This window comes from Nothoprocta perdicaria, unplaced genomic scaffold (genome assembly GCF_003342845.1).
Source record: "Nothoprocta perdicaria isolate Ctin4 unplaced genomic scaffold, notPer1 scaffold_13, whole genome shotgun sequence".
Taxonomy (NCBI): domain Eukaryota; kingdom Metazoa; phylum Chordata; class Aves; order Tinamiformes; family Tinamidae; genus Nothoprocta; species Nothoprocta perdicaria.
In genome coordinates, this window is record NW_020454427.1 from 4,294,429 (window position 1) to 4,307,281 (window position 12,853).

Here is a 12,853-nt window from a genome sequence, read left to right on the forward strand (position 1 = left end):
ATCTTCTGTTTATCTATCCATGAGATACATTTGTTGTTAAATATTAAATGACTTATTCGTAGCTGAGACCAGGAATGACAAGGTCTATGATCTGTCTGAAGAAAGGTCAGCAGATGGTGTACACAGATCTCTTGTTTAGAAGAATTATGGCAGCTGGTGTCTTATCCTTAAAAAAAGGCTAAGTCAAGGGGAGCAAACACCCTGCATACTTGAGATATAGGGTCCAGACTGCTTCTCGTGTTATGATCTTCAAACAACTACGAGGAACTGGGGGATGTGGATAAGAGATGGTCTGAATTCTCTTGACCTTGGAGGCTTTTATCAGTCTTAAGCATCTAGCAGTCAATTTGAGTGAGATATAAAGTTTCTATAATGTCAGCAGCTTGACTTTTCTCAAAGGCACACGGTGCATGTAATGGAAGCAAGAGGAACATGCTTTTCTTTTCTTTTTGATATTTCCAACATACCTTGCTAAGCCTATCCAGCATCATCAACCTCTAATCATCAATTTATTATCTAAAAATTCTGTGAAAAATTAACTGCTCAAAATAAACAGATATTTATAAATGTAGCTTCTTGGTCCCTCAGTTTTCCTTTTTATTATGATATATTTGATCATAAAATTCAAATTTTTGAGTGACAGAGAAGAATCTTTGAAGAAATGAGTAATTCCGTCTTGGGGTCTTCCATGTAGATGTGTGTGAATAAGTAATGTAGCATAAGCTGACTAGTTCAAAACTAGAAAAACATATATAAAAAGTGCCTGCTCATTAACTTTACATCATCTATTGTATGCAYTGCACAGTGTGTACTTTTGTGCAAAAAACTACACCATCACCTATTTGAAGCCTGTGTCATGCAGGAGAGGGCCAAATTAAGGCTGCACAGCCAATGCTCCAGGAATCAAATTCAAATAATTTGTACCGGTGTATTGCACAATACCATTTTCTGCAAGGAAAACACGAGGGGCGATGTGGAAAGGCTGCAAGCACGTGGAAAGTTGTCYGTTTGCCCAGCCGCAGCCTTGGCTCGTGGCTGCACTTGCTGTTCCGATGGCCGCGATGGGGGTTGTGAGCAGTGGGTAACGCTTCTCACTGCAACGCAGCGCAGCAGAAATACCCGTTCTGCAGCCGGGGGTGGCCGCTGAACGTGGGGCTGCACCTTCGGCAGGACACAGAGCCGCGTGCGGAACCCCGCAGGCCGCCGCGCGGCCCAACGGTGCAAATGGCGTCGAGGCGGCGSGCGCGGCACGCGGCGCGGCGGGCGCCAGGAGAACTACATCTCCCAGGAGCCTCCGCGCCGCGGGGCGCCGCCGATTGGCCCGCGCCCWGCCGGCGGGGCGGGGCTGCTGCCGCAGGTACCCGAGGCGGGGGAAGATGGCGCTGGGCAGTGCGGTGTTGTGCCGGTTGCTGCACCTGCCGGCCGGGGGCTGCCTCGCGCTGCGGCTGTTCCTGCTGCTCCTCCTCTGCGGACAGCTCGGGGGAGGACAGAAGAAGAAGGAGGTAGAAACGCACCCTTCCCTCGCCCTGCGCCTCCCCGCTCGCATCTCCCTCCCGCGGCGGCCGCCGGCGCCCCGGAGCGGGCGCCTTGTTGGCCCCGGCCTCCGTGTCCCGGCTGGGGCCGCCCCCCTCCTGCCCGGCGGCTCCTCTCCCTCGCCGGCCCGCACGGGGGCGCCCCTGGGCGGCGGGCCGCGGCGGGGCGCCCGAGGGGCGGAGCGCAGCGCAGCGCAGCGCTGGCGGGCTTGTCCGTTAGCCAGGGGCCGTTAGCCGTTAGCGCGCGGCCGTTAGCCGTTAGCGCGCGGCCGTTAGCCGTTAGCGCGCGGCCGTTAGCCCTTAGCGCACGGCCGTTAGCCGTTAGCGCGCGGCCGTTAGCCGTTAGCGCGCGGCCGTTAGCCAGAGGCCGTTAGCCAGGGGCCGTTACTCACAGCCTTGTGCCCGCGCGTTGAGGGGTGTCGTGCCCAAGGTCTGCACTACCCGAGGGGAAGAGCGGGACTGCCCAGGTTTAGTAGCAGCTGCGTATCCTCAACAGCCGTGATATTTCCATGTGTAAATATGCAACAGTGCTTCACTGTGCAACTGTGTAGAATCTTCCCTTTTCAGGTTTTTATGCTACTAAGGATTATTATTTTCTTTCTTCCTAGCTTGCCCCCAGGTTCCCACTACAGATTTCCTACACCAGATGCTAGGCCAATGCCTACACTCCCTATAGTTTTTCTTCAACTTAAATTAAGCAAGAATAGAACTTGTTAAGGACTGATGATTAATCACATGCTGTTCTAGTACTTCATGTAGTACTTCATTTCTTTTTTAAAATCTGCTTTCGGCGTTGCCAGAGAACTTGTTCTTCATGGTGGTGGAGGGAAAGGAGAGAACACTTTTACTAATAAATCACCTCATTTAATTAAGTGCTCAACAAGGAAGAGATTGGTCAAAAAGATTTTTTTCTTTTTGCTTTGATTTTCTGTAAAGAAATTGGTGGTAGTTTAAGGTTTATAGGTCAAGAAGTCTGAAGTTAGTCTGTAAAATCATTTAATCATTTGTTTAAATGTCTGTAGGATGGTCTGACTCAGTGTTTTTTCCTAATCGTTGAAATAAAGTACTTGTGTATCAGTGTAGAGAATGAACACCTGAACTCTAGGTGCTTTCCTCTTCCTGCCCCTTATATCATAGTTTTTATGCAACTGGAGAGAGTAGGCAGCAATGTGTTGCTTTTCTGCTATAGTTAACTTTCACCCCAAACACTAAGTTAATATTTTTTTAATAAAATGTTTATTGTTTGACAACTTTGTTTCTCATTGGCGTTGTAACTTCTGTTGGCCATTTCCAGTGGTATGTTAGCTGTGCTCATAAGATAACTGAAATAATCTTTTTTCTTCTTAAATGGCATCCTTTCCTAATAATCAAATTAAATAGCAAATTAAAATAGACATCTACAGGTGCTTTTTATAATGTTTTCCAGTTTTACTGCAGAGATGTTAGCCAACCATTCTAGCTGGTATTTCTGTCTGCTCTGAAAACCTTCTTCCTTTAATCTGGTATGATTGATTCTCTATCACATATTAGTCTTCTACATCATTTTACTTTCATTCCTCATTCACAATTTTATATTCTCTGTGGACTAAATGCTGTTCATACAGTTAGAACACTTTCTGGTTTTATGCAGACTTACTGTATGTTCAACTACATATTTACAGAAATTAGTGCAACCTTTTAAATGGCTTTTCTATAAATGCAAGTGTAAGAGAGACTATAGTGATTTTTCGGGTCTTTATTCACTGGGGTGTACATTATGAATGGAATGTATGTGTGTATAATATATGGCACAGCTGCAACTTGTCTCCTTTTCCAATCTCATATTTAAAACTTGTCATGGTTCATCATTATATATATGTGTTGGGGTGTGTGTGTGTATGTATGTGTGTATATATTATATATATAAGGTATATGTTAAGGATGAAATATGACCTTTCTTAAAGGATGTAGTTTGAAAGCAACATTTTAAAAATATTAAGAAAGTGATTATATGAATTAAAGGAGCATAGGCTCTTGTACTGTGGGTGGTTCCTCTTCAGAATACTGTCCAGAAACACAGAGGCGAAAGAGGAAAATGATGGAGGTAAAAATTAGTAAAATGAACCTACTGTCTTCTATGAGTGTACTGAGAAGATTGCCATACATTTTATGAAAGTCAGAAGAATGGCTGGACATGCAATGAAATGTTTCAGGATGAACACTGTAAGAAGGAAGTTAATAAGGTGTAAATGTTTATTTCAGGAACTAACAAGAAGATATGTTTATTTAGTTTGCTTTGTCTGTATATAGTTTGTGTGTGATGCTGTAGAGAGGTAAAAGAGTGGAGAAAGCAAACATCTTTTCCAATCAACTGTTTTGAGAAGAGAAGAGAAAGTCCTTCTCTTCAAATGAAGTACTCAAGAATGAAAAGGGCTTGAGGTTTTGGAGTAGAGGCTTTRAGCAAAGGAAGTATCCTTAGGTTCTGTTTCAAAGTTGACTTTTTTTGTAATTATGTATCATCATTGCTTTGTGCCATATTGCTACAAGGTTAAGATGCTTGGTTATTTTCTTCTTTTGTTTGCTCTACAAAGGAAACATAGGCTGTAGTTTAGAATCTGGTATATTTCCGTTTATGTTTAATTTTTCTAGGGTTTGATGTGCATGCCCTGATGCTTGAGCTAATGTGCATGTATTTTTCAAAAAAGATATTTCAGCTTATAAAGCAAAAATATATCAAATATAATAAAACAGTTAAAGTCTTAAGATTTAGTTTTGCATTTCAATAATTTATAAATATGTGATAGCCTTGTTTTTTTTTTCGTTTTTTTTTTCTCTTTTATGAACTCTTTCAGATTTAGCTTGTTGTTTGTCACTTGTGGAAGTTATTGGCAGTTGTTCAGCTAATTGATTAGATAGTTTCCTTAACACTGCATATTACCTAGTCTTGCTGACTATACATCCAGGCTTTTTTAGAAGGGAGAAAAAAAAAAATTTCTTTATATTTCTTTACTTAGTTCCTGTTTAGGAGGTGAATTCACTAAGCCGAGGTGAATTTTGAGTATAGAATTAAACTCTTAATGCAGAACTGTGCTGTCCTCTAAGAGTCTCTTTATGAAAATTGTTCTGTTTGTATTGTGAGATTTTTCCTCACCGTGCTGAGGAGAATGGTTATTTTAACAGTAAAGTGCAGGAAGTGTTTGCTTGCCACAGTTTAAGCTTTTGATAATTGTAGCTTCTCTTTCTCTACCGTTGACTTCAGCGCTTCAAATTATTACATTAAAGACTTTGTCTATTTAATGCCTTAGTTTTCATCAACTGTTTATATTTTGTTGCACCATAAAAAGGCTTTCAGGTTATAGTTACAGTAAAGTATTGCAAAAATAAATTCCAAATGGATCATTCTGCCAGATGGTGGATGACTGAGTTGTTAAGGCGTGTGACCGGTAGTTAGTAACAAATCTTAAATGGAACTGCTCTTAGTGGTACATAAAACATTATTGATAGACAGATTCTTCCTGTGTATTCTCTGAACTGCTCAACAAGTGTTAGATTTTTCTAAAGTCATTCATGCTGAAATATGACTTGCTCACTGAGTAACCTGGTCAAAAAAGAGTATTTGAATCTGATCCATTTACCCTTTTCTATGAGTAATTGATCTGAATGACATGATCCATTAAAAACTATTAGTAGGTTTAAATATTGAGATGTAAGATAAGCCAAATTCAATAACCAAATGGATTTAAAGATGAGAATTTTAAAAACTCCTGCAAAACAGAGGCCAGAGGTTGAATACTAAGTTGTTTGAATTTGTTTTTGTAATTCTTGCATCACATTTTTAAATAGTATATTCATGGTTTGTATTCTTGGTAAACATATGCCTGAATGTTAAAGCATTTTATTTATTTTTTTTTCATGTTTTAATCTCTATGCCTAATTGCTGCCAAAGCTTCCAATCTTCAGTAAAAAGTTTACAGTAGGAAATTCACCRAATTTCCAAGAAGGGTTGAAATTCTAGAGAACTTGTTGAAGAGCAAGATGCGGGTCCATTAGGTCCCTTCTGTCCACAGCAAATGAGTTTTCTTGGTTACTGGCAGTAAGACAGTGCTTTAAATAAACAAGGGAGAAATTTCAGCCAGCCAGCTGGACAGGAGTGATGCATTCACACTGAAGTTACTGAGTAAACATTTTCATTCTCTTGTTAGAGACTTGCTCTTTTCCATAGTGTGGAAGGCAGCTCTTGCTTATGTTTATAACTTTTCTTCAAATCTCTATTGATAGTGATGCACTAACTTCTTTAGTGGGCAATTTGTTTAGAAACTAAGATAACTGGTTATTAATATCCGCTGGACAGGCTCCAGATGCTATCATTGTTTTTCATTTCCTCTGGTCTTTTTTTGTTGCAGGCACTGCTAACTGTTTTCCACTTAAAATGCACGATAGGCTTCCTTCTCTCTCTCTCTCTCTTTCTCTATCTTTTTGTTTTTTTTCTAAACTGGATAAATCAGGATCTATATATATAGATAGATATGCACATGTAAACACATATATTCTGGTTTGTTTTTGGTACATGATAAATCATTTACCCTTGTGTTGGCAACTATGGATTTTTGCCTTCATACAACTCTGAATCTAGATTCTAGAAATGATCAGTGTGTAAACCAGAGCTTCATGGAGAAGGTAGCTGTGAACTTGCAACACCAATAGGTTTTCATTTGCCAATGACATGTAACTTATTTTTCTTATATATAGTAGCTTTGTGTTTGGAGTATGCAGGTGGGAGGCTGAAGCAGTTAGAACAGTTGACACAGTTTCACAGATGCCAAATGATTGTATATTTCCTATAAAATACCTTAAACCCCGGACTGTCTGCTGTTCAGGATACTTGAGTCCTTTTAAGGTAGTCTGTATTAGTGTGTTAGTTCCAAGCAGGCTCTTGCTCAGAAGTAAATCGATTGTTTTCCCCCCTTAATGCCGTGTTTACCTTTTGGACTAGTTTCTTATTGTGTGAGTTGGTTTCTGTTCAATGAGAGAAAGCTGAAATATGCACTCCAGAAATGCAGGTAATGCACTCTGGTCACTAGGGTGCATTCAGCCCATAAAACCAATTTAGAACGAGTTTGAAGCAAAATGCTCAAAATGGGCATGGTGAGGGTAGTAGGACTTGAGCAGCAGCTGTTTGGTTCTAAAGCCCCAGTCTCTACTGCTCTCCTTTTGCACAGGCACAAAGTTTCAAAGAAGTTTGCAGGATTCTCTGGGCCAGAGAGGTACAGCAAGAAGGATGATGATTTTCTGGCTGAGTGATGATCATTTGGAGAACAGAAGTCCTGGGTTCCCAGAGCTATTTATACATTTAATGCAGTAACTGTTTAATGTAAAATATTGCAATACAATCTGTTCTACTAGGCTAACTTGTCCCACCATCTGGAGATGGGAGTGCTACCTGCCAAACTTAAAAGTTCAGGAACCCAGGGAGGGCACTAAAAGGCATCAAGGTTACTCCCTTGTAGTGAGAGCTCTGCAAGGAAATGCCTGTACTTGGTCCATCTAAACAGCCCTGGATTTCCATTTGTAATTGCCTGTATCAGTGTAGGTGACTGAAGGAATGTAGTGCTGCCAAAGTCGGTGTTTATGGTGCCAATCCCTGAATGTTTTGAGGTAACAGCCTTGCTGGGAACATAAAGACGTTTGTGTATTCCAGCAGGGTGGAGGAGAGGGAGATGGCACAAAACTTGGCACTGAGCTACCCAGTGGCATCCAGGAGATGTTTGTTTGAATCCGCAATCACTAGCTTACATTTCCTATTTGCTCAAGACCCAGATTCCCCAGTTAACTTTTTTTTTGTGTGTGTGTGATTTCTTTAAGCTAAGCATTGTATTGTAGCTGCACATATCAAGCAAAGGAGAATTCAGCACAAGATTGTAGTGGTGTTTGTGGTTGAGTTTATAGGTGTTCAAATATGACCATGTTTGACTCAATGAAATGTAAGATGTGGAAGGAATAAAAGCTGATGAGTTTATTTTAGTGCAAAATGTTTTCTGCTGTAGAAGACATTAGGGTGAGGACTACATCAGAAAACACTGAGGCCTGAATTCATCCCACTTAACTTTAGGCTAATTGAGAGTTTTTTATTGGAAGTTCAGCAGCCCTAAGCACCATCAGACAGAAAGTGAGACAGTTTAGACCATCTATGATCTGAATGATATTTCCCTCTTCACTTCCCTCTTCGCTAAGCTAAAAAGCTTAGGGTGAATGTGCTCACAAATTAGCTGCTTCCATTTGAAAAGAGCCTTGGTGAGTTGGAAGGTCATAAGTACAAGTACATATTGCGTTTCCATGTGAAATGCAGTGTTAAGTTAGTGTTAAGTGCAGGGTTACAGCACTCTGAGGGAACTCACAATCAAGTAAGACTCAACTTTAGTTGCACTTTYCCTGTCCCACCTTATTCAGGTAATGTAATTACATTTTTATTACTGCGTTGGTCTATTGGCATCTATCTTAGTGGCTCAAAATCCAACTGAAGCCATTCAGTTGTAGCAATGTCATTTTTTTGAGCAGTGAATTGCTGTGCTCTCATGTAGAACTCGTGCTTGGCTGTGAGAGAGCAAATTACAAGTTCATTAACTGAGGCAGCAGCTTTGCTTTTCAACACAATTCAAAATTTGCATTTTCTCTCAAGAAGTGAAACTAGAAATTGAATTTAGTGAGCTGCTTTGATTTTAAAAATGATCTGAAGAAATTTTTTTTTTTTCTTGAAGGCCCATCAATGAAACCAAAGTCAACGAGAGCTGGAAAAAAAAAAGGTATTTAAAAATGAACTCGTTAGAGAAACACTTTTAGCTATTATTATTCACCAAGTRAACTCTTTTGTCATTCTTTCAAAGAATGGAAAGTGCACAGAGCTTTAGAAATTTAGACTTCATGAGATGTTCATGTTTTTTGTGCAAACAAGATRTAATTTTGGTAAACTCTTCTGTCAAATTTTTCTTTTTCTAGAATGGATTTTAATTCAACTTCCTATGTGAAATCTAAAATTCAGGATAAATTACCAAGTTATGCATTGTAATATATGTGAAATTTTCCTTTTAAACAAAGGAATTAATGCTGAACCCCAATGTTTATATTAGTTTCTTAAAGCATTAAAACAAATCTAATTATCTACACTTATATTAGTGTGTTCAGATCATTTGTACAGTTGTAATTTGGACATCAACTTCTGCTTTAGTTTTATTAGTCATACTTTTTTTTTTTCTTAGATCAAAATTATGTGCAGGTATCTGTGGATAGTCTTTCTATAAACTGTTCAGAAATAGACCTGAATTTCCCCAAGTAATACTTTTATATGAAAAGCATTAAGGGCTTTATCCATCGCTGGAGATTCTCTGCCTTCTGTTGAACTGCAGGAGCCCTTCATTAATTTTAGCACCGTGCTATGTCCTTTGCCCTGTAATGAGTGACTTATTAGGAAGGTACCATTGTTCTGCCCAAGGGATGTTCCCTGCTTCCTTTCCCTGTTGATGTTGGGGGATTGCACGTGTGACAGCAGGGGCAAGAGGAGGTCGGATATCTGCAGAGAGAGGCACTGGAGTTTTCAAAGTGGTTAAATGGGATGGGTTTAATAAAGGACTTGCCCTCCGAGCTGCCCGGGAAGGCTCGGAGCCACAAGTGGTCTCTTTGGATCTAAGGGCCCCTTAAACCTCCTAGGTCTGTTCTCTTCTCTCAGCCATGCTAACCTTGAGTAGCTACTGCCTGGGAAGCAGCCTGACATGGTTGGCAGGACAGCACCTGCCTGCCTGGCCCTCATGGAAATTTGGTCAGTGTRTAGTTTCCCGGACTGGACCTGCTACCACGCAGTCTGCCAGTCCCYGCCACATCTTCCATGGGGGCTTTCACTACAGCAATTACACACAAACTTCATCCACGTGGCTGACAGGGAAAAGGAAAGCTTTCCGAAAAGTTCTCTTGSTTGAAAATCTGGAATCCTGCAGAAGAGGAAGGCTAAATGTTACAGTTCTATTTTATTTATGTCACTTTTCTCCTAAAAAATGCTAGGAAGATCTAACAAGGATGTGACCACTAAAGGGGTGGCATAAGGGGTTAAACCTTGAAGGATAAATGTCAAACATGGCAAAAAATGTATGGATAGCCATTAGTAATAAAATGACACTGGATGAACTAAATGAGGATGGATGAAGCTTTTGTTTTTCCTCTCACAGGGAGAACTTTAGTCATGATCAAAACTAGACTGAAGAAATGAAAGATACCATACTATCAGGAAATATATATTCATACAAAAATAATGAGTGCAATTTAAAAATTGTCTAGTTTTAGAAGTGCAATTTATATTCAGTGAATTTGTTATTTTCACAACTTGCATTCTTGTGTAGCATTTCTAATTTTGTTTTAATTGTTTGTGAAACATTTTTCCAAACAAAAAGAACAAAAAATATTTCCTTCCTTGTGATGCAAGGAGAGAAGAAAAATAAAGGCTGAACTTTTACCTAACCTTTTGAGATTAGATGTGTAGTCTGAACCTATGTATTTTTCAGTCCTTATCGCTAGAAGAGAAGAAAGTTGTGAATTTTAGTTYATGGAAGATAGAGCATATGAAGTAGATTTTTCCTTTTTTCTTAAAGGGGAGACTTTGTAGAATTTTATAATTTGTAGAAATAGCTTCTAATTTGCTAGCATAGTTTTGCAGTCTGCACTGTCTTTTGCTTCTCAATATACCCTTTGAGTTTTTATAAAATGTGAAGATACTTGCTGCAGACTCCGGTCGTCACAAAAGAAGTAACTTTTTGCTTCTTGTCACTGCATTCTTGTTCTGCTTAACTGAAGACTGATTTTGTTATTTCCTTCCTGTATTACAACTGTTGTTTTACTTGGGTTGGCCTTTTTGACTGTTATTTTCTTGTRTTTGGTTCCTCTGATTTTTATTTTTTTGTTAGCCTTAGTCTTCTTTCTGGAAGCTGAATATTTGCTCTCTCTCTGGCTAATAGAGGGCAGTGCAGGGAGCCAGTCCCACCCTGCAGTGTTGTGACTGCCTTAGGGGAAGTTACTGCTGCATCTTCTGCCAAAAGTGGTGTCCAAGATTTGTTTGTGGTCAAATTTGAGATTGGCTGCATTCGCTTTCTGTGGTATTTCCTTTCCCTTTAATCTTAGAGCATRTTGGTTTTCTTCCATGCTATTTCTTTATATTGTAATATACAGCACTTCTGGTTTTTTGTGTGTGATATTTTTTCTTTCCTATGTTACTCTTCATTGTGCTATTGTCAGTATCTCCTATGTTTTTTGTTACTAGCTAGATATTTTTCCTTGTAGTTTTATTTTCATTTTTCATTTTTTTTCTGAAATATTTACCACAAATATATTATCTCAATTTTTGTTTCTTCTTTTTTTTTCTCCTGGATCAAATTGCCATTCTCAATATGTACAAATACATTGAGAAAGACAGATCAATAGCTCAGCTGTTTTATATCTGCTCCTCTGAGACAGATTGTCATATTTTGCTCGAGTTTTCAAAAGAGAATTGAATGAAATATCAAGGTAGAATTACTCAAATTTTGATATGTGCATATCTGAAAATTAGAAAATGTGCTTTGCATTTTTTGGATTTTATTCTTTTATTCTTCACCTAAGAAAATCCAAGAATCATTTCTCTGAATTTGCTTGTGATGGCGGAAAACAGGCAATTCTATAATCATTACAGTAATGGAAGGAAAGGGTAGAAAGGAATTGAGAGTTCAATTTCAGTATTTAGGGTCCAAGTCCTCTTTTATCTTTCCTCTAATTCTTATAAAAATCATTAATATTGCTATATATGTAAATATGTTATGTGAGAGAAGACCAAAATGCTTTCCTATTGAGTCAGTCAAGAAAGAGCAACTCATGTTAAGTCATTCTTCCTCTTGCATTTCTGTTATGAAAGTCAATAATGTAACTGCTTGCACTGCAGGCAGGATTTGAAGTCTTCCCCATTGTTGTCAATGAAGGTTACATTGTTTCTAACTTACTTGTGTTTCTCCTCATGCCACTTTTTCTTTCAAGTCCAGACTGCTTTCAAGTGAAAACACAAAGTGAAGGATTTGGTTGTACTTCCAGGATTATTACTATTATTATTATTATTATTATTATTATTATAAAATGGGAATGTCTGTTTGCTTCATTTTTGATTCAGGAGTCTTCATTTTGGCTCGTAGGTCTTGAGTGCTTATTTCTTATGTGAAAATCTCAAGTAGGATGCATAAATTAGTCATCTCAAGAAACTGTCCTCCTTTGCTAGACTGAAAGTGTATGTGGAGGGGGTAGTGGGAAGTAAAAACTGGGCAGATGTGCCAAATGCCATCAAAATGAATGTGCTCTCTGGCTGCTAGATGCTTCTGTTTTTCCCTCTGCACTCGTCGTTGCAGCTCCCAAGACTAGTAATGGATTCTGGTCTCATCATGATCACTGTCTACACTACAGATAGAAGAAGTGTTTCTCAGTAAGCTATAAACAGTTCCGCTCCTCTTACTCACAAATTGACAGAAGTCTTTGCAGAAATACTTTTTTCCCTTCCTGTCTCTGTGTTCTGTCAAGTGAAAATGGTGCACCTGATGTCTCCTTGTGGAAGAGCAAACCTGGTACCRTATTATGATAATGAGAAGATACTTTTTCTGTCCCTTTTGAGCAGTAGTGAAACACGATGTTGTGCTGTGAATATTTTATAGCACAGCTAAAGATCCCAGTATGAGCTAGAAAGAATGGCTGAACTCAGCCTGGATGAGTTCATCCCATCCTGGCATTCATTCTCCAATGGCAGCTCCAAATGCATGGGTAGGGGGGAGCAAGATCAGAGAAGGCATCACCCCCTCACCACCCCTTCATGTCCCAACTGCTTTCAGCTTGGCTTTTCCCAAGTTTGATGCTGTTCCGTACTGAATGTCTCTGCAGAGAGGGTTGTGTTGTGGTTAATTAAGCAATCCTCGATCTGGCCAAAACTCTGATATATCTCTCTACTTTGGGGATTCCCTGCCCCATTACGAAGGTTTGTATTGGGGAGAGGAGGAAAAAAGAAAATATTTTGTTTGGGAGAAATCTGCTCCTGTCTAGAAAGTTGAGGTCACAAAAGAAATACTATTGCATCACTTGCTGTACAAATAAAACCACAAAGCACTTTGCAATTGGAAAGTACAGAAATGATGAGACAAATCAAAATATGCTGGTCTGGTTTTACACTTCCAGATCTGTAGTGACAGCTGTTACCTACAGAGGGTTGATCTGGCCCCAAAATGAGAATAGTTTACCAGATATAATTTGCTGTTGTGCACCTTCTGTTGTGTCAATATATTCTGTTTAATCCAAAG

General features: G+C 39.4%; 1 protein-coding gene across 2 annotated transcripts in view; it reads left to right on the top strand.

Moving 5' to 3' along the window:
- Positions 1–1,363: 1,363 nt before the first annotated feature.
- TUSC3 (tumor suppressor candidate 3) overlaps positions 1,364–12,853 on the top strand; it is a 108,792-nt gene continuing 97,302 nt past the window's right edge. Inside the window, exon 1 of one of the 2 annotated variants that reach the window (XM_026033530.1) lies at positions 1,364–1,502. In XM_026033530.1, coding sequence (XP_025889315.1) covers positions 1,377–1,502 — 126 coding nt within the window. In that variant the 5' untranslated portion in view covers positions 1,364–1,376. The remainder of the gene's footprint in view (positions 1,503–12,853) is intronic. The other variant, XM_026033531.1, reaches the window with a different exon arrangement.